The 23,498-nt window shown below is 45.4% G+C and overlaps 1 protein-coding gene across 1 annotated transcript; it reads left to right on the top strand.

Annotated features, from left to right (window-relative positions):
- The first annotated feature begins 3,429 nt into the window (after positions 1-3,429).
- LOC110134037 (nmrA-like family domain-containing protein 1) lies at positions 3,430-20,120 on the top strand. Its single transcript, XM_020888311.2, has 5 exons — positions 3,430-3,469; positions 8,091-8,329; positions 10,385-10,634; positions 15,061-15,251; positions 19,886-20,120. Exons 1-5 carry the CDS (start codon positions 3,430-3,432, stop codon positions 20,063-20,065), a joined length of 900 nt encoding a protein of 299 aa, XP_020743970.2. The 3' UTR covers positions 20,066-20,120.
- The last annotated feature ends 3,378 nt before the right edge of the window (positions 20,121-23,498 follow it).

Raw genomic sequence — 23,498 nt, 5'->3', positions numbered from 1 at the left:
TCAGCATGCCAAAGTGAGAAGCTGAATGAGTGATTACAAAACAGTATTAAATTTCCAGAATCCTCTCCCCACGCCCAGGCAATTCCTCCTGATAATCCAAGAATTTTTCTAAGGAGGTGTCCTCACTTGCTTCCTCCTTATGGCATTTCTCTGCCACCCCCAGTCAGGACCATGGGAGCTGGGGCCTCTGACTTAGATTGCATGGCTTGTCTTTCCATTGTTTTTATTTATTATTTATTTTTAAATTTTATTTTGGGCCCCATGGCATGCAGGATCTTAGTTCCCCAAACTGTGCCCCCAGCAATGGAAGTGTGGAGTCTTAACCACTGAACCACCTGGGAAGACTAAGTAGTTTAATTTCATGTAATCCTCACCACATCTATAGGAGGGAGATACTACAATCACTGCCCTCTTCCCCCCACCCCCTCTCCCCCCCCCCACTCCATTTTATAGATGAAGAAACTGAAGTTTAGGGAAATTTTACAAAGTGTCCAAGAGGTAGGATTGGGATGGTCATATGCTAAAGCTTTTGTCACGTGTTGCACAGCTTTCTAGTTGTGGATTTACTGGGTTGGGTTAATCACACTTGGAAGTAAGAAGCAAACATAGGCGAGGGAGTGCACAGCTGAATGTTGACAGCAGAGTCCTGCCCATTCTCTCCTTCTCTTGGCTGGGCAGACCGAAAAAACAAACTCTTCCTATCCAGGGGACCCTAAATAAATATTGAGACATCAGCTTAGGATGCCTTCAAATTACAAAGAAAACGGCATCACTGACTTCTGTTTGAACACTTAGTCTCTTAATGGGTTGCTACTTGCCCTGGTAGGGATTGGCTTAGTTAAAAAGCTAACTTTTTTTTCCCACAGGACGAGATGGTTGGATGGCATCACCGACTCACTGGACTTGAGTTTGAGCAAGTTCTGGGAGAAGCTGAAGGACACGGAAGCCTGGCGTGCTGGCAGTCCATGGGGTCACAGAGAGTCCGACATGACTGAGCGACTGAAAAACAGCGTAGTGGTCATTTAGATTGTCTCCAGGTGTTTTTTTAATACAAATAATGCCATGGATAAACTTCCTTGAATATAATAAACCTTTTAGTGGCACTGAGAACTCTCCATGTGGCTAGGGAAAAACTGTGTGTAGTGTAGGGTAGCAGAAGTGCCATATATCTTTCTTGCGACAGGAAATGGAAAGATGTGAATGATCAACTCTTCCAGTCTGTAGCAACTCCAGAATTTACCTTTTTGTTTCCTTGTGGGTTATACTCTACAGGGGGGTGAGTGGGAGAAATGCTTCCTCTCACAAGGATGAACAGGTAGGAGCAGGTGATAGGAGCAGGAGGGTGAAGGAAAAGGCAAGGGGCAGACAGGCTGCAGGCAAGGGGCAGGTTGCTCCCTATTTTGGATCCATCTTCACAGCCTTTTGGCAGAGGGCTCCAGGTAATCCTGTGGTATCTGCTATTTTCAGCTCCTCTTCATCTGTGATGCAAAGTTTGTGCCCTACAGCTTTCCCAGTGACCTAACTCTACCAATTATTCTTTCATTCATTCAAAAAATATTTAACATGCACCTGCCATGAGCCAAATAGAGCTGTAGGCACTGGAGATACATGCAAGTGAATAAAACAAAAACAGCCTAGCTGTGGGGAGCAGGGAGCAGAAATAAACATACGAGCAAATAAACATGCCTGTAACATGTCAGGTCATAAACGTTATCAGGAAAAATAAAGCAGAGAATGGGGGGAAGGAGGGAGCCACCTTTAATCCACAAATGTGTTCAAATCTTTCCTACTGAAATGAAACTTCATTGTACCTTATAACCACAGTTTACTCTTACTTCCTTTATGGCAAGTTTCCTTAAAGGCGACATGTACATTTGCATTTGTCATTCCCTCAGCTCCCAGTTTCTCAACCAGCTGCAGCCCCAAAATCAAAGGTCTAGTTCTGAGCTCATTTCCCCCTGAGTCCCACTACTGTTCCCCCACTGCCAACCCCTCCAGTTGGCAGAGCCATTTTTAGTCCTTTCTCACTTTCCCTTCCCCCATCCAATCAATCATAAAGGCCTTCTTACTTTACTTCCTGAATATCTTTCTCTTCACCCCCATTGTCATGCCTTTGTTGGCTTGCTAGGCTCACTGCACCAAAGTACCACAAAGTGGGTTGAATAAACTACAGAACTTTAACATCTCATGGTTCTGGAGGCTGGAAGTCCAGAGCTGGGTAGGTCTGATTCCTTCTATAGGCTGTGAGGAAAGGATCTACTCCAGATCTCTCTCTTAGGCTTGTGGATGGCCACTTTAAAGTTCACGATCCGTTCTTGAATTTTCACATTGTCTTCCTTCTGTGTTCAAATTTCCCACTTTCTCTTGGTTGATTGATTGGCCATATTGTACAGGATGTTAGTTCCCTGACTAGGGATGAAACCCACACCCTTTGCAATGGAAGCGCAGTCTTAACCACTGGACCACCAGAGAAATCTCCAAATTTCCCTTTTTTATAAGTAGATCAGTCATATTGGATTAGGCACATTCTAATCTCACTTTACCTTGACTGGACCTCTGTATATACTCTCTCTCCAAATAAGATCACATCCTGAGGTGTTGGGAGGTAGAACTTCAACCCAGGAATCTTGGAGGGGCACAATTTAACCCAAAATATCGCCTCCATTCAAGCTTTTGTCATTTCTCAACTGTATCATTTCTTATTTGTCTCCTTAGGGGAATCCCTGCTTCCAGCATCATCTTCTTTCAACCTATCCTCCACTCTGCTGCCAGAGGATCAGCTAAAACCTGCTGTGGCTGCCAGGATAAATCCACAAACCAGCCCTTTGTCCTCTGCCTTCTGTCATCCTTCCCAGTCTTACTTCCCACCATTCAAGTAGCATTGCTGCAGCCATCTTGAGCCCTTTGTCATGATTACCCTGCCTGTGAACTTGACTATGTGTGGCTCCTCCTGCCTGGGATGGTCTCTCTTCCTGCTCTCACTAACTGAACGCTTTCATGGGGTCTTCAGGCCAGCTCCAGCCAACATCTTCCCTCAAAAGCCTTCCTTAACACCACCATTCTGGGTTTTGTGTTTTCCCTCCAGGACCTACGTTCCCTCTGCATTTCTCTCTGCTTTTCTTTTACTTACTAGTCTGTCTCCCTTACCAGAGCCTCTAGTTCAGTGCCTAGTGTACCAAAGGTACTCACTGCACATTTGCTGAACACATGAGTAAGTTAATAAATGAAATCTCCTTTAGAAAATTGCTGTGTCACAGTGAGTGAGTTAGGTGGTGATAACAAAAGTTTTTACAAGGGAGGGACATCATCCATGATGGGTGTGGTAATCAGAAAGGTTTAAAATTCTCACACTCAACAGAAACTGCATTTCAGCTGCTGTCGCTGTTTGGAGGAAAGTACTGCTGCTGCATTGACTCTCTGTTTAATAACATGACCAACAAGAAAATAATTGCAGTGTTTGGAGCAACAGGTAAAAAGCTTCTTACTTTAAAAGTGTATGCTGACTTGGGTTACTTTCTTGTTTTCCTGTTTTTAACTTCAGAACCTGCAAGCATAGATTGAACAAAGAGCCCTTTGGAGAAAATTGAGAAAAGTTTATCATTTGCTTGCATTTCTGATGTGGTAAAGGGGGCAGGGTGATTTGACTTGGTTTGTGCAGAAATGATTTGTGAGGCACAAGGACATCGAACATATTCTCTTGTTCTTGATCATGGGCTGATTTGTTGGTGTAAGTCTCATTTCAGCACAAGTTATCTGCTACAGACTTTTCTCCACTCGCTTCTTGATAAGCACAAGGAGCAAATGTGAGCGGCCCATGGGCATGCAGAAGATACCCACATCCTGATCAGTGCTGGAAGGACTCTGAGAGGATGGAGTGGGTGGGGATTACTGCTGCTAAGTCGCTTCAGTCGTGTCCGACTCTGCGACCCCATAGACAGCAGCCCACCAGGCTCCCCCGTCCCTGGGATTCTCCAGGCAAGAACATTGGAGTGGGTTGCCATTTCCTTCTCCAATGCATGAAAGAAAAAGTGAAAGTGAAGTCGTTCAGTCGTGTCCGACTCTTAGCGACTCCATGGACTGCAGCCCACCAGGCTCCTCCATCCATGGGATTTTCCAGGCAAGAGTACTGGAGTGGGTGGCCATTGCCTTCTCCGTGGGTGGGGATTAGGAGAACACATGCCCGGACTTCTCTCACACACAGCTGCCTGAACCTTGCCACTGGCATTTCTGCTTCCACTCTGCCTCCCTCACAATCTGTTCTCCCAACAGCTAGACCTATCTTTCCAAAATCTTTCAGTCAGCTCACTCTCCGTCTGTCAGTTCTCATTTCTGCCTTTTGATGATCTATTTGAAACTGTCAGATCATAGCAGGTCTCGGCTCAAAATCCCCCAACAGTGGCCCCCTACCTCACTCAAGTGAAATGAAAGCCCGACTCCTGGTCTGCAAGACCCTTCTCCCATTTCCTCCTCTGCCATTCTCCCTCTCTCACTCTGCCTGCTCCTCAAACACACTCCCAACTTAAGCCCTTTGCACTGGCTGCTCCCTCAGCCTAGAATAATCTTCCTTCCTTCGTCACCCACGATGCTCTCTCTCTCATGTCTTCCAAGCCCTCTCCATGACCGCTCTCCAGACTTCCTTTTTCAAAATGGCAACTTCACTCCACCCTGCCACCGTCTGACTCCCTTCCTGCTTGATTTCTTCCTTTACCACCTTCTCTCCACCCTAGGATAGAAGCTCTATGAGGACAGGGGTTTTGTCTGAAGGGAGGCAAGTGCTAAAGTGGGGAGAAAAGAGAAGTAAATTCTCAAAAAACCAACAGCCATGGGCTTCCCAGGTGGCTCAGTGGTAAAGAATCTGTCTGCCAATGCAGGAGACACCAACCAGTTCAATCCCTGGTTTAGGAAGAACCCACATGCTACAGAGCAACTAAATTCACTTGCTGCAGCTGCTGAAGCCTGTACCCTCTAGAGCCTGTGTTCCGCAACAACAGAGGGCGCCAAAACGAGAAGCCCTCATACTGCAACCAGAAAGTAGCTCCTACTAGACTGGACTAGAGAAAGCCCACACAGCAGGGAAGACCCAGCACAGCAGCTCCCCACACTGCCCCCAAAACAACCCCAAGAGCAGGTATGACACTGACTTAAAAAGGAAACAAAAGGTAATCAGATGAGGGGATGATTGTATATCATATTAGGGCAATAGTGTTGTTGGTTTTTCCTGAAAGAGAGAAGTCACTGAAGGGTTTTGAGCAGAGCTGTGACATGATAAGACTTGGTGCTAAAGCGTCCTGTTGACATCTGTTTGGTGAAGAAGCTGTAGGGGGCAAGGGCTGAAGCAGGGAGACTTATGAGGCTGTTGCCCTAAACCAGGCATGACTGACAGTGGCTTAGACTAGGGAGTGGTCAGATTCCCAATATGTTTGAAGGAGCATTGACTTGGTTCCCTGATGGGTCAGATATCAGAGGGAAGGAATGACTCCTAAGTGTTCTGGCTTGAGCAACTGAAAGTAAAGTTGCGATTCACTGAAATGGGAAGGACCTGGAGAGAGCAGGTCAAGACAGGTCAGGAACTCTGTTTCAGTCTCTCTACACTTGAGTTGCTGCCTAGGCATTCAAAGTAGGACCTTGAGCCTTGGGAGTGGCTCCTAAAGGAATCAGGTTAGATGTGTTAAAGTTGAAGAAAGTTGACTTGCAGTTGGCTGAAGAGGTGTGCTGATTGCTTTACTGCCCAGTTTTAATCCTTCGTTCAATAACCTTTGAGTTGTGGGTGTGTGTTTGGGGATTTGGGGAAGGGTTACTAGATTTGGCAAATAAAAATACATGATGCCTAATTAAATGTGATAGGGAAAGTGTTAACCCTTACTTGTGTATGCGTTTGAATGTCAAACTCTTGAGCATCATCTCCAGTATCTGCCATTAAAATGCTACTCTTTACATGGACTCACCTTCATGAGCAAGGCCAATATGGTTGAATTCATCTCCTGGTTTGAGTCTTAATGAGACATTAAAGTGGGTGTGATTAGGAGAGCCAGTCCTGGTTTTGGTTCAACTCCTCTTATTTTTTCATACTTGTCCATATCGCTTCCTTTTCCATTTTATGTGGGTCCAGGCAAAGACTGTCCACCTGAAAGCTGAGAATGCAGAGCACAGAGGTTTCATTATTTGTACTTCCTTCATTCACTCATTCTTTCATTCAATAAACAGATATTGAAAGCTTGAAGTGTTCCAGGCACTAATCTCAAAACATGATTAGCAAACAGGGATAAAGAGTAAAGCAGTTTGTCTTCAAGGTGAACTTTAAGTTACAGTTCAGTTATAAGGAAATAATTACAATGGTCAGTGTTTTGAGTTGTACCATGTCCCTCCCCAAATTCATATGTTGAAACCCTAATCCCTAGTATCTCTGAATGTGACAGTATTTGCACATATACAATGTGTTATTCTATTGTTAAAGAGGTCATTTAAAGAGTTGGTTCCGCTAAAGTGAGGCCATAAGAGTGGGCCATAGTCCAATCTGACTGCTGTTCTCATTAGAAAAAGGAAGTTTGACCCAGAGACATGTGGGGCTCAAGTACACACAGGAAAGACCACTTGAAGACACAGTGAGCGCCTCTCTTTTTACAATCCAAGGAGAGAGGCTTCAGGAGAAATCAAGCCAGCCGAGGACATCTTTTTCATGGACTTCTGGCCTCCAGCGGTGTGAAAAATATGGGTTGTTTAAGCCACCATTCTGTAGAATATTGTTATGGCAGCTCTAGCAAACTAATAAGGTCAACAGATTTTTTTAATTGAATTTTAATTTTTATAGATACTGCATTTCAGAAATAGTGTTCTCAATGTAATATCTTTGCCAATCTCTGAGGATATTAATTCTTTAAAAATTTTCTTCTGTTCCCTGCCTTTTTTTATCTTTTCTTTTTTCTTTTTTTTATCAGTTTGCTTATTTTGGTTTTACCTTTTATGTTGGAGGCTTTCCTTGAACATCTGATGAACTTTGGCTATCCGTTCATATTCAGTACAAGAGTACAAAACTGGCTAAGGGTCCAAAGGCAAAGCCCACTGAACGGCAGGCTGATAGGATCATCAGTGGTCTATCAGTTGGGGTACCCCCAAAAAGAAGTGCCACACTCTCTCAGGGAAGTTGAGAAAATTTAGTAAAGATGGGAAAGAACAGAAAGACTAAGTAAGCAACACGAAAGGACCAGAGGACAAGAGAGATGACCAAAACCTGGGAAGAGCAGCAATGTGAAGGGGTCACCTCTGCTCCAACCCTTGGGTCCCCTGTTGATGCCCTCCTCTGGCCAGACCCAGACTGAAGGCAAAAGAGCCCACTAATGGAGTCCATAGAGGGCAGCCTCTCAGGGCGCTAGGCAGGAGAGAGAAGGGAAGCTGCATTTTGAACCACACACACACAAAATTCAGGACCGATATGGGACCAGTTAGATGCAGGATCCCAAATATCAGTGAATGTGCAGAGTATGTGGCATCCCCCATAGGACACAGTAAACATTTGTAGAGTGGATAAATCAGGTGAGTGATGATCATATCATGAACAGTCCTGAACACCATAAAAAGAAACTTCTGCAAGTTTTCAACCTTTTAAAAAAAATAATAGAATAGGAACTTCTTTTGAAAGTAAAATTCTACTAAGAACCTAGAAAATGAAACCTGTGACCAGTTAAGGCTTCTGTTTCAGCTCAGATGGTAAAGAATCTGCCTGCAACGTGGGAGACCCAGGTTTGATTCCCGGGTCGGGAAGATCCCCTGGAGAAGGGAATGGCAACCCATTCCAGTATTCTTGCCTGCAAAATTCCATGGGACTCTGAGGTGGAGGGTCTAGTCCCCTGCTCTCCTGGCCTCCCAGTTGCCTCCGGGCCCCCCATTCTTTCTCTCCTCCATGGCTTCTGCTAAGCTACCTCTGAGAACGCTGTGAGAAACCTAATTTGAAACCACTCTTGCAAGCCATGGGAATGCCTCCTGAAGCAGTTACAGCAGCAGTTTTACTCTGAGTAATGGGATTCCCTGCCCAGCTTCTTTTAGTGAACATTCTTCCTGATTCTTTCTGTATTTTTTCTCCCCCAATTCTGCAGGAGCCCAGGGCGGCTCTGTGGCCAGGGCCATGCTGGAAAGCAAAAAGTATGTGGTGAGAGCGCTGACTCGAGACGTGACCCAACCAAAGGCGCAGGTGCTCCAGGACCTTGGGGCCGAGGTGGTTAAAGGGGACCTGAATGACAAAGCATCGGTGGAGGCTGCCTTGAAGGGAGCCTATGGGGCCTTCCTGGTAACCAACACCTGGGAACATTTCAGCAAAGAGAAAGAAGTGTGTCAGGTGGGAACCACCTTCAAAAGCCCTTTCTTTTTTCCTGCCTGCCCATGCTGCCCTCCCTGGAAGGGGGTGGGCCTCACCCCATCACTTCTCTCTGGCATTTATGAAATCCATGTGCTTCAGGTGGATTGTTAGGTGATTGTAAAATCAGTGTCATGTGACATCTGTCTAAAGGTGACCTTGGAGATCTGAGAGTGGTCATGTAGTGGAGCCAGTTATTAGAGCCTCTGATTCTTACCATTTGTTATAGATGGCATGTGAGGGTTGGCAGCAAGGACATCCCATGAATTAAGATTACTCTGAGAGAGAAATGGGAAGAACAAATGTAAGGACTATGTTTAGACTTCTGGCAGAGAATTTGGAAATGAATTAGCAATGGGTACATAAGAAAAGAAGTGAGCAAACAAGCAAATGAGCCACAAGGATGAACTCCAGGGAAAATGAAAATTTGTAGAAAAAGTGAATGTGACCATAAAACAGGTGAAGCGTGGCTCTGCTTCACCTTTGTTAGCCCTGATGAATGATGCAGCTCCAAATATGATATTCTGAGGATGAAAAAAAGGAAGTTGTGTATGTATGTGATGGTTACAGTGGTGGTAGGCTGTGTGTGTGAGAATACTGTTGTGCTCGGTTGTTAAGATGTGTCCAGCTCTCTGCCACCCAGTGGACTGTAGCCCACCAGGCACCTCTATCTAGGGGATTTTCCAGGCAAGGATACTGGAGTGGGTTGCTGTTTTCTTCTCCAGGGGATCTTCCCTGACCCAAAGATCAAACTTGCTTCTCCTGCTGCATCTCCTGCATTGCAGCGGGTACTTTACTGCTGAGGCACCAGGGAAGCCCATGTGAGAGAGACAGAGACACTGAGAGAGAGAGAGAGAGAGAGAGCTGAAGATGAGGCTCATCTGTCATAGTAGAAATTTACTGGATGATTTCTTAAACTGTGAAAAATCAAGAATTAGCAGTAAAACATGTTATTTAGAAATAAAGAAGCAGCTAAAAGATGAAAATGAGCACGTAGAATATTATTGGGCATGAGCCCATAGAATTTCTGGAAAGTAGTTATCACCATGGGGGGTACAGGGAACTTTTCTGTCATTATAAAATCTACTTCCCCCCCCCCACCATGCCAGTACTATTTGCAAATTATACATATGTTTAAATAGAAAATATGAAGATTAGATTTTTGTAATGTAATGGGTGGGATCGGACTTTTTCAGAAATGGTAAAATTCAAAAAATTAAGAGCAGGATTGAACCATTTTAGGAATGTCTGTTAATTACATCACTTACAGCTTGTCTTTAAGTGATAAATTTAGGAAGGGCTTATTTTAGGAACTCTTGAGTTCTAATTCTGATATTCACTCACTGTGGAATGTAGGGATACAAGTCATTTCTCTTTCTTTTTTTTTTTTTTTTGTATTTTTCTTTCTCTTTTATTTTTATTTTTCATTTATTTTGTCTTACTTTCTCAGCCTAAGCCAGATTAGTTATGTCTTGTCTGTCTGGTATGGGGTTTTGTGAGGAAAAGAAGGAAAAAAAAAAAGAGAGGGAGTGGAAGGATGAAGGAGCTTTGAAAAATTTGGAACTAAAACTACAAAAAAGAAAATATATGTACATCCATGCATGCTTGTATGTGTGTGTGTTTATAAAAACCAATTATATGTATATCTCCCTCCATTTTGCCCTCTGTATCCAAATGGTGAGCAGATATAATCTATCATCAGAAAACATCTCACACTGCTTTCGCAGGTATCCCTGAGCCTCTTATATATGTATATATAATGTGGTAGTGGATCACAGAGTTACTGACAACCCAGAGGCAGGGGCCGATTCCTTACTGTTTGCACCAGAAGATGGGTTCAGCATTTTGACACAGTGGAGCCTCTGCTCCTGGATCCTGGTGGCCTCCCCTATGATCTGAGGCTGGGAAAGCTCCCCTCCAAGGAGGACAATAAGAGAAAGGGGTTGGGGGGGAGTAGAGGATCCAGCACCAGCCCCTCAGTCTGCATGCAAATTCAACCTTCTCTATAATATAACCTTCTCTACCTTTGTCCCTCAGGGAAAAGTGGTGGCTGATGTTGCCAAGAGCCAGGGTCTGAAGCACGTGGTGTACAGTGGCCTGGAGAACGTCACGCGCCTGACAAACGGCAAGCTGGAGGTGCTACACTTTGACGGGAAGGGAGAGGTGGAGGAGTATTTCTGGTCCATTGGCGTTCCCATGACCAGCATCCGAGTGGCAGCTTACTTTGAAAACTTTCTTGGCCCATTCAAGCCGGTGAAGGCCTCTGATGGAGATTACTACACCCTGGGTATGTGGAGGGTTGTAGTGAAACTAACCTGACACCAGCTTTCCCCCTGCCCAGCCCCCTGTTCCCACCCTTCCTTTCTTCACATGCCATCCAAGTGCCCGCTGTGTGGTCAGCTCTGGGTGAAGTGCCGACAGGGGCCCTGCGTTGTCCTAGATTTCCTGGAGAGCTGGATCTTGGGCTGGAAACACCAAGGATTACACTTCCTGTCTCATCCAACTGATGCTCCTCATATAAGCAGTGAGCCACGTGGCCTCAGGCCTCAGTTTCCCCACATCTAATAGGAAACTTGGACAAGATGACTTTCCTTTCTAGCTCGTCTCTCTGCCCTTCTGTGGCCACAGGGAACACATTCTTCTCTTGACCTGGATCCCAGGGTCAGAATCCTGAGAGGGTCCATGGCCATACCGCCCTGAACGCACCTGAGCTTGTCCGATCTCAGAAGCTAAGCAGGGTCGGGCTGGTTAGTACTCAGATGGGAGAATCCTGGAGGGACACTGACTCCCTCAGAATGAGTTTCCAGCCCTGCTTGCAGAGCCTGGTTCCATAAGTCTGGTCTGGGGCCTGCAAGACTATAGTTCTAACCAGGACTCCTGGTAATTCCAATGCTGCCAGTCCCCTGGCCTGCACTCCCCTGCCCTTTGGGGACATTTTCTTTGCTCATAGTCCAGGGTGGCTCTATGGAATGGAGGGAGTGTGAGAGAATCAGTGACTGCAAGGCAGTCTTTCTTCCCTGGCACGTAATTAAGACTGATCAGGGACATAACTAGTGGCAAAGTAGATCTGAGCTAGAGCCTGGAGCACCTGCCACATGTCACAGATGACTTGGGTAATAGTTCAACAAGTGACCAGATAAGTGTATAAATGTGATACATCTCTTCACCCCCCTTCCCTTCTTCCTATGCCTCTACCAGGTTTCAGAAGCCTGCACCCGTTACATTTTCCAGGTTCTAAACTAGGATATTATAATCTATGAATTAGATTGGCCCTAGGTGAAGAGGTGATGCTTTAAACTTTTGCTGGTACCCAGTCCCATGTGAGTTCCCCACATCTGTAAAACCCAGCCTCAGGTATCCCTGAGATCTCGTCCTCTCCCTTCCGTCAAGCGCCGCCCCCTCCATAGGGAATAGCTCCCTGCCACCGCCCCCACCCCCCACCATAGGGAATATCTAACATTTACCGAGGACTTACTGGGTGTTTGGTGTTTGTTTCACAGATGGGAAAACCGAGGCACAGATAGATTAGATTAACTTTGCCAAGATCAATAGTAAGGTAGAACCAGAACTTGAATTCTGGTAATCTGACTCCAAAACTGTACTTTTAAATGAAAAAAAAATTTTTTTTTTTGGTCACACCATGAGGCAAGTGGGATCTCAGTTCCCCAACCAGGGATTGAAATCATGCCCCCTGCAGTGGAAGTGCAAAGTCTTAACCACTGGACCACCAGAGAATTCCAGAACCATGTTCTTTTTTTTCTTTTCAGTCAATAAGAAATTTACTTGTTTTAAAAAAATCCAAATGCCGGCATTGTCCAGAAAAATTTAACAGATTTATAATTGTTATAAAGTTGAACTGCTGAAACTTGTTCACTGAAACATTTTCACATTCATTAATGCTTTATGTCCTGCATTTATATTAAAAATTCACACAGAAATGAAAATGGAAAAACTGCCAATACCTGATTTCTGTCCCCTATTTTTCCACTTGCAATCATATACTTAGGTACCTTTTGACCCCCTGGAAAAATATATCTAACGTTCAGAACTACCAATAGCAGGAAGAAGAGAATTTTTCTCTTTTTAAGAATGAAATGTTTACCATCTTAGTGGATTCTTGAGTACGTTCTCCACGTATGCGGCATGCTAGCTGGATGTCGTTTGGCATAATTGTTACATGTTTGGCATGGATAGCACACAGGTTGGTGTCTTCAAAAAGGCCAACAAGATAAGCCTCACTTGCCTCCTGCAAAGCACCAATAACTGCACCCTGGAAGCACATATCTGTTTTGAAGTCCTGACCAGTTTCCTGCACCAGATGCTGGAAGGGAAGTTTGCGAATCAGAAGCTTAGTGGACTTCTGATAAGGTCTCATTTCACCGAGCGCCACAGTACCAGGCCTGTAAAGATGAGGTTTCTTCACCCCTCCAGTAGAGGGCGCACTCTTGCGAGCGGCTTTTGTAGTGAGTTGCTTCCTCGGTGCTTTACTGCTGGTTGATTAGCTTACATTTGAGCCATGGTATAGAGACCGTCTTACTTAACCCCTTCTCCTTTGGCTGGAGCTAGGAGAGCTAAAGGAGACGCTGGCCGGCTGCGAACAGAATTCCAGAACCATATTTTTTTTTATACCACTGTCCCTTAGCACCTTTTTAACTCAGTCCAAGAACCTCAATCTTCAAATAAAAGCAAACCTCAGAGTCAGAATAGACTTGATTCTGAGTGCCTCAAAAAACAGAGACTGCTTTTTTACAATTATAATTTATAATTTATTTATATTTATAAATTTGTAATTTATATATTTTATAATTATAATTTATGCAGAGGAATGAGCAGACATATTTCCTACCCAGAAATCAGGTAGGAAGTTAATTTTGCTGCAAAAAGACAAACTGTGACATTTAGTTCCTGGCTGCTAAACCTTAAGTCACTTTTACACTGGACTGGAATTCAGAGACCTTGATTCTTGTCCTGGCCTGTTGTTTCCTAACTGTAAGGCACTGGGTGAGTCAGTAGACTTAGATTCTTCAGTTTAAATAAATGACAGTGCTGGGGCTAGATCACATCCACATTGGGTTCCAGCCTCAGGAGTGTGGGCTTCTGGGAATCTGTGAGAGGTTGTACCCACCTGTAGGAATGGCACAGAATTCGAAGTGATGGATGAGGGCTTGAGTTCCCTTCTGCTGCTTGCTGGCTGAGTAACCTCAGGCAACTCCCTGATATTCCTATGTTTCAAGGTTGTTTTGAGGATTAAACCAGCCAATATGTTTGCTAATGATTTCATTCAATAAATATTTGAAGGCCTCCTACGTGCCAGTCACTTACTTCACTTTACTGGGGATTCAGTAATAAACCACTCAAAGCAGACAAAGCTCTGCCCTCATTAAGCTCATATTCTGGTCAAGGAGGTGGATAGCAGAGAAGCATAATAGAGAAGTAAAATGTGTTATATGTTAGAAAGTGATAAGTGCTCTAAAAAATAAGGCTGAGTAAAGTGTATGTGGAATGTTAGCAGTAAGCGTGGTGTATGAAATTTAAATTCGGTGATTGGTGGGCTTCTTTGAGAAGGTGACATCTGAGCAACTTCTGATAGAGGTAAATAACTGGCTTTGTGAATATTCGGAGGAAGACATTTTCAGGCAGACAGAACAGCCAGTGTGGTTGGATCGGAGCAGGTTGGGGGCTTGGGGAGAGGGGAGTAGGAGGTGAGGCCAGAGCTAGTAGAGGGTCTGGTCCTGTAAGCTATGGCTTTTCTTCTGAGAGACACAGAGAGCCATTGGAGGGGTCTGGGCAGACATGACATGAGCTAACTTTAATTACAGAATCACTCTGAGTTTTGTGTTGAAAAGAGACTGTGGAAGGGCAGAAGTAGAATTGGAAATAAGGGGCCCAACTTTGCAATAATCCAAATCAGAGATGACGGTGGCTTTGTTGTTCAGTCGCTGAGTTGTGTCTGACTCTTTGTGACCCCATAGACTACAGCACACCAAGCTTCCCTGTCCTTTGCTATCTCCCAGAGTTTGCTCAGATTCATGTGCATTGAATTGGTGATGTCATCTAACCATCTCATCCTCTGCCACCCTCTTCTTCTCCTACCCTCAATTTTTCCCAGCATCAGGGTCTTTTACGAGTTAGCTCTTCTCAGATGGTGGCTTAGACTAGGGTAATACCAGTGAGGATGGCAAGAAGTCTTCAAATTCTGGACACTATGAATACGACTACAAAAAAAAAAAAAAAGGATCTGGGATGGGAGACACATGTCAAGGTTGACTCTAAGAGTTTTAATTTGAGAAACTGGAATCATAGAGTTGCCGTTAACTGAGAAGGAAGTTTGTAACAGAAGCAGGTTGTCCAGGAATTCATTCTGGGGCCCACTGAGTTTCTAATGTCTATTAAACATTCAAGTAAGGATGCTGAGTAGGACGTGGGACAAATGCATCTGGAGTTCCACAGAGATGTCGGGGTTAGACATAACAATTAATCATACTTTGCACACAGAAGATGCTTAGTAAATGGTAGTTCTTTTTTTTTTTAGTCAATGCCCAGGTATTATGATATTTTCTCAAACAAACCTTATAACTGCATGGATGGTAGCGACTCAGTGTTACATGGTATTCCCATACCTTTTGTTTAACTGGTTGATTAATTCAGATTGATGGGACCTACCAAAGGTGTGATGTAATTAGCTATTTTTATCTTTTTATTTTTTAAACTAGCACTGCCTATGGGGGATGTACCAATGGATGGTATCTCGGTTGCTGATATTGGAGCCATCGTCTGCAGCATCTTTAATTCTCCAGAGGAGTTTGTAGGCAAGGCCGTGGGTCTCAGTGCAGAAGCGCTGACTGTGCCGCAGTATGCTGATATTCTGTCCAAGGGTTTGGGGAAAGAAGTCCGAGATGCAAAGGTGAGTTTTTAAGAGACATAAACATGATCACAACAGGTCACATTCCCACTAACTTACAAATTCTGGGAGACTTTTCACAGATTTGGGCAGGGTTGAGCTGAGGCTGTCGGAAGACATTGGAGAGGATTCCTGTTCTATGAATCTCTCTTCATCTGTTGGTGCATCTGAATCCTAACCTTAAGACTTTATTGCTTTGGCTTCAGGTTAATCAGCTTATTAAAGTACAATTCCTTTTGGGTGGAAAGAACTTAGACTCTGAAGACCAAGGTACAACGTTCTCATATACACCACCCCATCCCTCCCCTCCCAGGGACTCATCACTGATCAGGCCAGTGTGCCAGAGTTGGCCAGCATCAGGCAAGGCACTTAGCCTCTCTGACCTGTGGCTTCCTCATTCACAAAGTGGCTGAGAGCATCTTCCTGGGGCATTTTGTGAAAATTAGGGTACACTTAGGGAGCTTAGCCTAGTGTTTGGCATATAGCAAGCACATCTCAAGGACCTGTTATATACCTGGTGCTGCCTTTGAGGACTTCGCAGCAGAGTTGGGGTGAAAATTCTCACACGCATGAAGTCACAGCGATCAGACAAGAGCAGAACGCTGTGGCGCTTGATTGTGTTGCCCACACTCTCTGCTCTATGGGTGGACAGAGAGGGTAGGAGAAGGCTTCACGGCTCACACTCTCTGCTCTATGGGTGGTCAGAGAGGGTAGGAGAAGGCTTCACGGCCCACACTCTCTGCTCCATGGGTGGTCAGAGAGGGTAGGAGAAGGCTTCACGGCCCACACTCTCTGCTCCATGGGTGGTCAGAGAGGGTAGGAGAAGGCTTCACGGCCCACACTCTCTGCTCCATGGGTGGTCAGAGAGGGTAGGAGAAGGCTTCACGGCCCACACTCTCTGCTCCATGGGTGGTCAGAGAGGGTAGGAGAAGGCTTCACGGCCCACACTCTCTGCTCCATGGGTGGACAGAGAGGGTAGGAGAAGGCTTCACGGCCCACACTCTCTGCTCTATGGGTGGACAGAGAGGGTAGGAGAAGGCGTCACGGAAGGAGTAGCTTTGAGGTGGTCCTTGAGTCTGGGCAAGACTGGGTATGGGTGGAGGGAGCAATGGGTGGCCTGACTAAGTTCTAGAATCAACAGGAGTAAACCAGAGGCAGTCTGGGGAAGTAAGCAAGTCCTGGCTCTGCCCGTATCCCTCTGGGGGCTCTTGAAAAGTTACTTAACTTCTCCATAGTTGTGTGTGCGTGTTCAGTCATGTCTGACTCTTTGCGACCCCCTGGATTGTAGCCTGCCAGGTTCTTCTGTCCATGGGGATTCCCGAGGCAAGAATATTGGAGTGGGTTGCCTTTCCCTTCTCCAGGGGATTTTCCTGACCCAGGGATTGAACCCATGTCACCTGAGTCTCCTGCATTGGCAGGCGGATTCTTTACCACTGAGGCCCCCTCCCCCCACCGCCCCCCCCTCCCCCCCCCCCCGCCCCCCGCCCCGGAAGCAGACTTAACCTCTCCAGCCTTCCTTTGTTCATATGTTAAAGAAGATTATCACACCTGCCATAGGCTTGTTGTGAGGATGTGGTGAGACCCATGTGGGAAAGGCTAGCATTGGGTCTGGCATTTAGTAGCCCTCCATAACTAACTGGGTTGGAATGGCCTGGGCTTGAGTGTGGCCATGACAGACCTTTTATAGAGAAGTGAGAGCAGTGGTTCATCCTGAGTGCTTCCAGCCATTTCTCCAAGCAGCTGTTGTCAGAGGATGGAGAGAGAACAGTGTTTCTGAGAAGGAAGTGTGCATCTGTGTGTGCCTGGCCTGGACACCGTCGCAGCTGAAAGGCGGACCCTACCTTCCCTCAACCTGGCAGGCATCAACTAACATGGCCGTTTGCCTCTCCTGGATGCTGTTCTCCCATCTGTGAAAGGAGAGTGTAGTCTGGATGGTTTCTCAGGTTCTGCCCAGCACTGACATTTCTCCAGAGTAGTAAGAGTCCCTTCCTCTTTACAAGTCTGCTTTTGTAAATTAGGATTGATTGGAACACACCCCCACTTTTGTTTGTGTATTGCCTCTGGCTGGTTTCAGGATACATTAGTAGATCTGAGTAGTTCTAGACAGTAGTTCTAGTAGTAGTGATAGAGACCATATGGCCAGAAAGCCTTAAATATTTATATCTAGACCTTCATGAGTAAGTTTGGTGAACCCTGCTCTAGAATGTTTCCTAGAGTTAGGGGCAGAGGGTTGGTTTTCGTTTTCATCTGCAGCTCTTGGGCCAGTGAATCTTGAGAGGCTATCTAGACTCCAGTTCACCTCAAGTACTGGCCCTGTGAGGAGGCTGACAGATATTTTCAGGAGAAAATTATTGTAGGTATCAATCCATCTATAAAACCATGTTTGGGGAATCTCACTGAAAACCACACAGATTTCATGGAGAAACTGTTACTCCCAAGCCCAAGAAGTCACCACTCATTCAAAAGATGGTGAGAGAACATCTTTCGTTCTTATGAGAACTTCTGCAAAGTCATCTATCCCTGGGTGCAAATTTACTATTTAGTGACTGACCCCTCTCCCAGTGCTTTGCGTATTCATCTTGTATTCATTTTGTCTGTGGGGTCTGAACTCTACAAAGAAGGGGAGGAAGGTGAAGAATGTGGGCGTATGGTGTGTGTGCATTCATTTCAGAATACCAGGTAGACATTGTTTGGGATGGCTCAGGATTGTCCAAGCGTCTCTCAGTCACATACCTGGTTTCTGACAGCTTTGGGTACAAGTTGTTTCGCAATGCAGCAGAAACTTCTCTGGCACACAGAATTTCATGGGATTGGAAGCTGGAAGTTCTACAGAATGGTTAATGCTGTTCTTAGAAACGAGCTTGACTTAAAGCCACTGGTGCTGGTACGGTACTCTGGGGAAGGACGCATGTGGCCACAAGGTGGCGCTCCAGCCCTGGCGGTCTGACTTTCTCTGTCTGGTCAGAAGGTTGCTGTTTGCTTCAGTGACTGCCCCCTCACCCCAACCCCACTCCCGAACTCCCCAGAATAAACTCCCATCAGAAACTCTGATCTGGCTGAAACTGTCTGTCTAACCCCAAAAGGGACACTGTTCTCTCAGAAAAGTGAGACACAACAGAGCAAATCTCTTTTCTTAAAAACCTGCAGGAAAGCATCCCTTATTTTCCTGAGGGATATTAGTTACCAAAGTTACAGGATGAGAGAGTAACTCAAGGGGACAGATATTTTGGAAGTCATCTTCCATGCTTCTCTGATAGTGTTCTATTTTCAAACTCACTAAAATTTAAAAATGTTTTCTGATTTCAAAAATTATAAATGCTTATGGCAGAAAATACAGAAAATTATTTTTAAAAAGAATATAAAAGTCACATTGTTTAATCTATCAGAGATAGTAACTGTTAAGATTTGTACATTTTCTTCTGGTCTTTTTCCAGTATATATGTAATAAAATTAAAACAACATGCTATGTACCATTTTGTATCTGGCTTTTTCACTTGACATTAAATTATGAGCATATATTTCTATTTAACTTTTTAAAAAATATTGACTGCATAATATTTCTAGAGTAGATGTACCATAGTTACCATAGTTTATTTTCCCATTCCTCTATTTTTTGGATATGCAGATTGTTTTTTGATTTTTCATTACTATAAATGGTATGACAGTCATTGTTTTATATGAGTTTGCACCTGTCACATTATTCTAAGGCCAGGTAGACGTTAGAGTTTTCTAAGTGAGGTTACAGTTTATCGCTGGAGACTAAAATCTGATTATATTGGATCCAATAGTTAGAAATGTTCTTAATGGGAATCCCATGGTGGTTCAGTAGTTAGGGCTCTGCGCTTCTGCAGGGGACAAAATTTTGATCCCTGATCAGGGAACAAAGATTCTACATACCATGTGGCATGGCCAAAAAAAGAAAGAAAGAAAGAAATGGTCTTAGTTGATGCAGATGGCGTCTCTGCAGATCCACTTAGTGTTTTTTCAGAAGGGTTTTTCAGAGGGTGGCTCAGTGGGTATGTGACGGGCAGTGTTTGTTGGGCCTGGCCCTGGCAGAGGCTGCATGGCTGAAGTTCAGATGCTTGTTTCCAATCAGGAGGGAAGGATGGAGGGCTTAATGGGCTGAAGATATTGAAGGCATGCTAAGGAATCCCAGGAGGAAATGTGTATGAAAACCAGTCAGATGAAGGGGCTATATATCCATGGTACCTTATCCCAAGTGCTTGCGGCCAGAAATAATTCAGCTTTCAGAGTCTTGCAGCTTTTAGATGGGTTATGTCTACACACACTATGTGACATCACCATCAGGGGCTGGGACAGGACCCTATAACCAAACATATCAATATCTCTGCAGAGAAAGACAGGGCAATTTCCACTAAACAGGATGAAGACCATAAATAACTTCTCTTAAATTTAGATAAGGTTTTGCCCCCAAATTAGTTCAGGAAAGTCAGTATGTTGCCAAATTGCTTATGAAAAAAACTTCAGTGTTTCTTGGGTCTTGGGATTAGGCAAAAGAATTGTGGATTTGTATCATCATGAAGGTGAACAAGTTCTTTTCAAACTGTTTTAAATGAGGGCTGTAACATTTCTGGTTGTTTCTTTTCTTTCTTTCTTTTTTAACTTGTTCTTCAAAGATCACCCCAGAGGCTTATGAGAAGCTGAAATTCCCTGCAGCAAAGGAAATTGCCAACATGTGTCGTTTCTATCAAATGAAGCCAGACCGTGACATCAAGCTCACCCACCGACTGAATCCCAAAGTCAAAAGCTTCAGCCAGTTCATCTCAGAGAACCAGGCAGCCTTGAAGAACTTATAAACTGTTCACACAGACCTCTGAGAACACGGTGTTATTCCTCCCAAGTCCTGGTCTTCTTTATAGCACTAAAACTATGTTTATGGAACAGATAGCTTAGAATACAGTTGTTATGCCCTGAAGGCTTCCCTGGGTTGGGAGCAGGGCGGGGGTGGGTGGGTGGTAGGACACTGCAGAGATGATTGACGCAGTAATGTGACCCACATGTAATGTTCCAGCTGCTACTAAACACAGTACACCTGTCAGGTTAGGTGAGAAGCTCCCAGCCTGTCACCCTTTGTAGTTCTCTCTTCCCAACAGCCGCGTTGCCTTGGAAGTCTCTGGTCTGAGCAACTTGGAGCTCCTTCCCTCTCACAGATCAGTGGGGATGGGGGGACCCTCAGCTTTCTCCTTCATATGTGACCTTGGTCACATATGTATGACTGTCACACCTGGAACTCCCCTAGACAGCTCCAGTTTTTTCAAGCGCATTGTCACATTCTCCGTGAGGTTTTAAGTGATCTTAATTTTCTTAAAAATCTTTGTAGAGGGTTTTCTGGGGAAGTTGGTGTTCAGTGAACAAGTGTTGGCAATGGAAATTCAGTTTTGCTTCAAGGTTGGAAGCTCATCTCTGATTGTCATTAAATCAGCTGTTGAGTCGTTACTCAGTTGCTCGTCTTTTCATTCACCTGCCCCTCATTTATCCATCCCCCAGCTTTCTTTTCAGCACCGGCACTGATGGTACATCTGTAGGCCCTGCTCCCCTCCTGTTTTTTGCTGGAGTGGTCCACTCTCCAAAGGATGCCATGGCCCCCTTTCAGTTTGTGGTTGGGATTGTGTCATGTGAGGGCAAGAGGGGGGCTATGTCACTACTTAGCGACAAGTGAAGCCCAGAGCCTCTGTCTGCAATGGGTACAGTCCAGGAGCTTGAGACAATGTCTGGCCAAAGGTAGTAAAGTGGAAAAAGAAGGTGATGGAAGTGCCCCCATGGTGTCTTTTTCTGTTTCTGGCTTAGCATTTTTCTATCCCATATTGTAATTGTCTTGTTTACTAGCCTTCCTCTCGGCTGTAAGAGACTTGGACCCCTTTTTACCCCAGCACCTGGCACATGGTAGGCGATCAATAAATGTTGATTGACTAAATGTGTGAATAAAGTTAACTGATCATACTGTTACAAGAAAAGGGAAATAAATAGGTACACGGGCTAGAGAGTGGTGAGAACCAGCAACTGATACTTAAAGCGCAAGAGGTTGTCCACATCCGGGAGTGGGGTTGACCCCTACTGCTCTGGGGCAGGTAGCAGATGGGGCTGAGCAAGGACAGGGTGGCGGTGACTGTGTGACAGGACGCAGTGGCCGGGGACCTGGCTCAGAAGGGGATGCTCAGCAATGCCAAACGTCAGCCTTTCTGTCTCTTAAGGCATCCAGTGGTGTTTGTTGGATGAATGATGGAGGTTATTGCAGACAAATTTTGATTCTTAAGGGGAAATCAGTCACCTTGAGGACCATGCTCCTTTCTGAAGGGCGCTCTCCTTATTCCCCAAGTGATCAACTCAATTTGGCCTAAGCTATCAACCCTGAGAAATGGGTCTGGATAAATTTCTAAAACAGGAAAAGAAAAACAAAGCCCTAAACTAAAAATAGGTGTCTTATTACTCATCTGGTGGGCCAGGCAGGAAGAATGGCCACTGCTTCCTAAATAAACCTCAGTATCCCCTAAGTGGAAGTGTCTGTAGGCCAGTGGGTCCCCTGGGCTCCCTGTGTGTTCACTGGGGTGGCAGGTTGGTTCTTCCAACCTTTGGGACAAGGCTAACGTAACTCTGGGCCAGCCCCACTCTTGTTCCTGGAAAGCCCACGAAACCCATTCTGGGTCTAAAATATTTATTTAGCTGTACCAAATATTAGTTGCAGTACATTGGATCTTTGATCTTTTTTGCAGCATTTGGGATCTTTAGTTGCGACATGCAAGCTCTTAGGTGCAGCATGTGGGATTTAGTTCCCTGACCAGTGATAGAACCTGAGTCCCCTGCATTGGGAGTGTGGAGTTTTAGCCACTGGACCACCAGGGAAGTCCCCCTTTGTGGATTTAGAAGCAAAGTTTACAGTGGCTGATCTGAAACGAATCTGCCTTTTAGAGATCTTGTTTGCATCTCCATCTCACACAATCAATAAAGGGAAAGAGCTGTTAACGTTGGTCTAAAACATTTTGACATTTGTGGATAGTAGATGAGGGACTCTACCACCACCCCTGCCCTTTTCCCCCTACGATCTCTAAGCCTACGGAGAGAAAAGCTTCCCTTCCAAGTTTCTCAGAGGAGAGACTTGGGGACCCACAAGACGCACAGCAGGTAGAAATGAGCTATGCACCACAGGAAATGCAACCACCATCTGTGGTCCAGGGAATGGGGTGGGTAGGGGTGAGGGTGGAGGTGCAGGGACAGAAGGGGTGCAGGGAGCGGTATCTGTGATTCTATAAATGTTCCTAGAAACGTTGGCTATAAAGTCACACAATGCTGGGTTTGACTCCTGTCTGCGCCACTGACTAGCTGTGTGGATTTGGCTTCAGTTCCCCCATCCTCACAGGTTCTGCTGGGCTCCGGCCACAAGATTAAAAGTGGGAAAGGCACTTTGGACAGTCCTAGGCAGATAGTCAGTGCTCAACAATTATTATTGAGAAAGATCCCTGCCCTCACCCGCTTTGGGCTTCCCTGGTGGCTCAGATGATAAAGCGTCTGCCTGCAATGTGGGAGATCCAGGTTCGAGCCCTGGGTCTGGAAGATCCCTTGGAGAAGGGAATGGCAACCTACTCCAGCATTCTTATCTGGAGAATTCCATGGACAGAGGAGGCTGGCGGGCTGCAGTCCATGGGGCTGCAGAGTTGGACATGACTGAGTGACTAACACTCACCTTCTTCATATAGCACTCTGAGTTCTGAGGTACCTATGGGGTACTCTGAGTCACGCCCTAACCTGCTATGCACTGCCATGCCTCCTGGAGTGCAGACTCATCTGGCTCTCCCCACCGTCTGCCCGAAGTCTGGTTCCTGCTGCCATCTCCCTTTCTCCACCACTAGATGGCAGGACGAGCCTAGCATCTAGCATGGGAAAGGGTCCCTGCAATCTCATCCAAGCTGGCTTCTTCACCAGCGTCCATTCTCCAGCCCAGGGGACACTTCCAACGCTGATGTCCCACCAAACTGCACAAGGGACAGAGATGATTCCCCGAAAGGAATTCGGGGCACTGTAAACTGAAGTGTCGATTGGGCCAAACACTGTGCACTCTCCAAAGCAGCTGTTCCCTGGCAAGAGTCAGCTCCTGGAGTCCTCGCAGAAGTCAGCAGGAAGGCAAGAGCATAGACTTTAAAACACCCCAGAGTATAAGCTGTTAGACTATTTCTGAAGGGCTGTTCAGTTAATGATTGCAAGAGGACTAAAAATGTGCACACCCTTTGACTTTGC

This window comes from Odocoileus virginianus, chromosome 4, assembly GCF_023699985.2.
Source record: "Odocoileus virginianus isolate 20LAN1187 ecotype Illinois chromosome 4, Ovbor_1.2, whole genome shotgun sequence".
NCBI lineage: Eukaryota > Metazoa > Chordata > Mammalia > Artiodactyla > Cervidae > Odocoileus > Odocoileus virginianus.
This window is presented reverse-complemented; position numbering and strand designations above follow the sequence as displayed.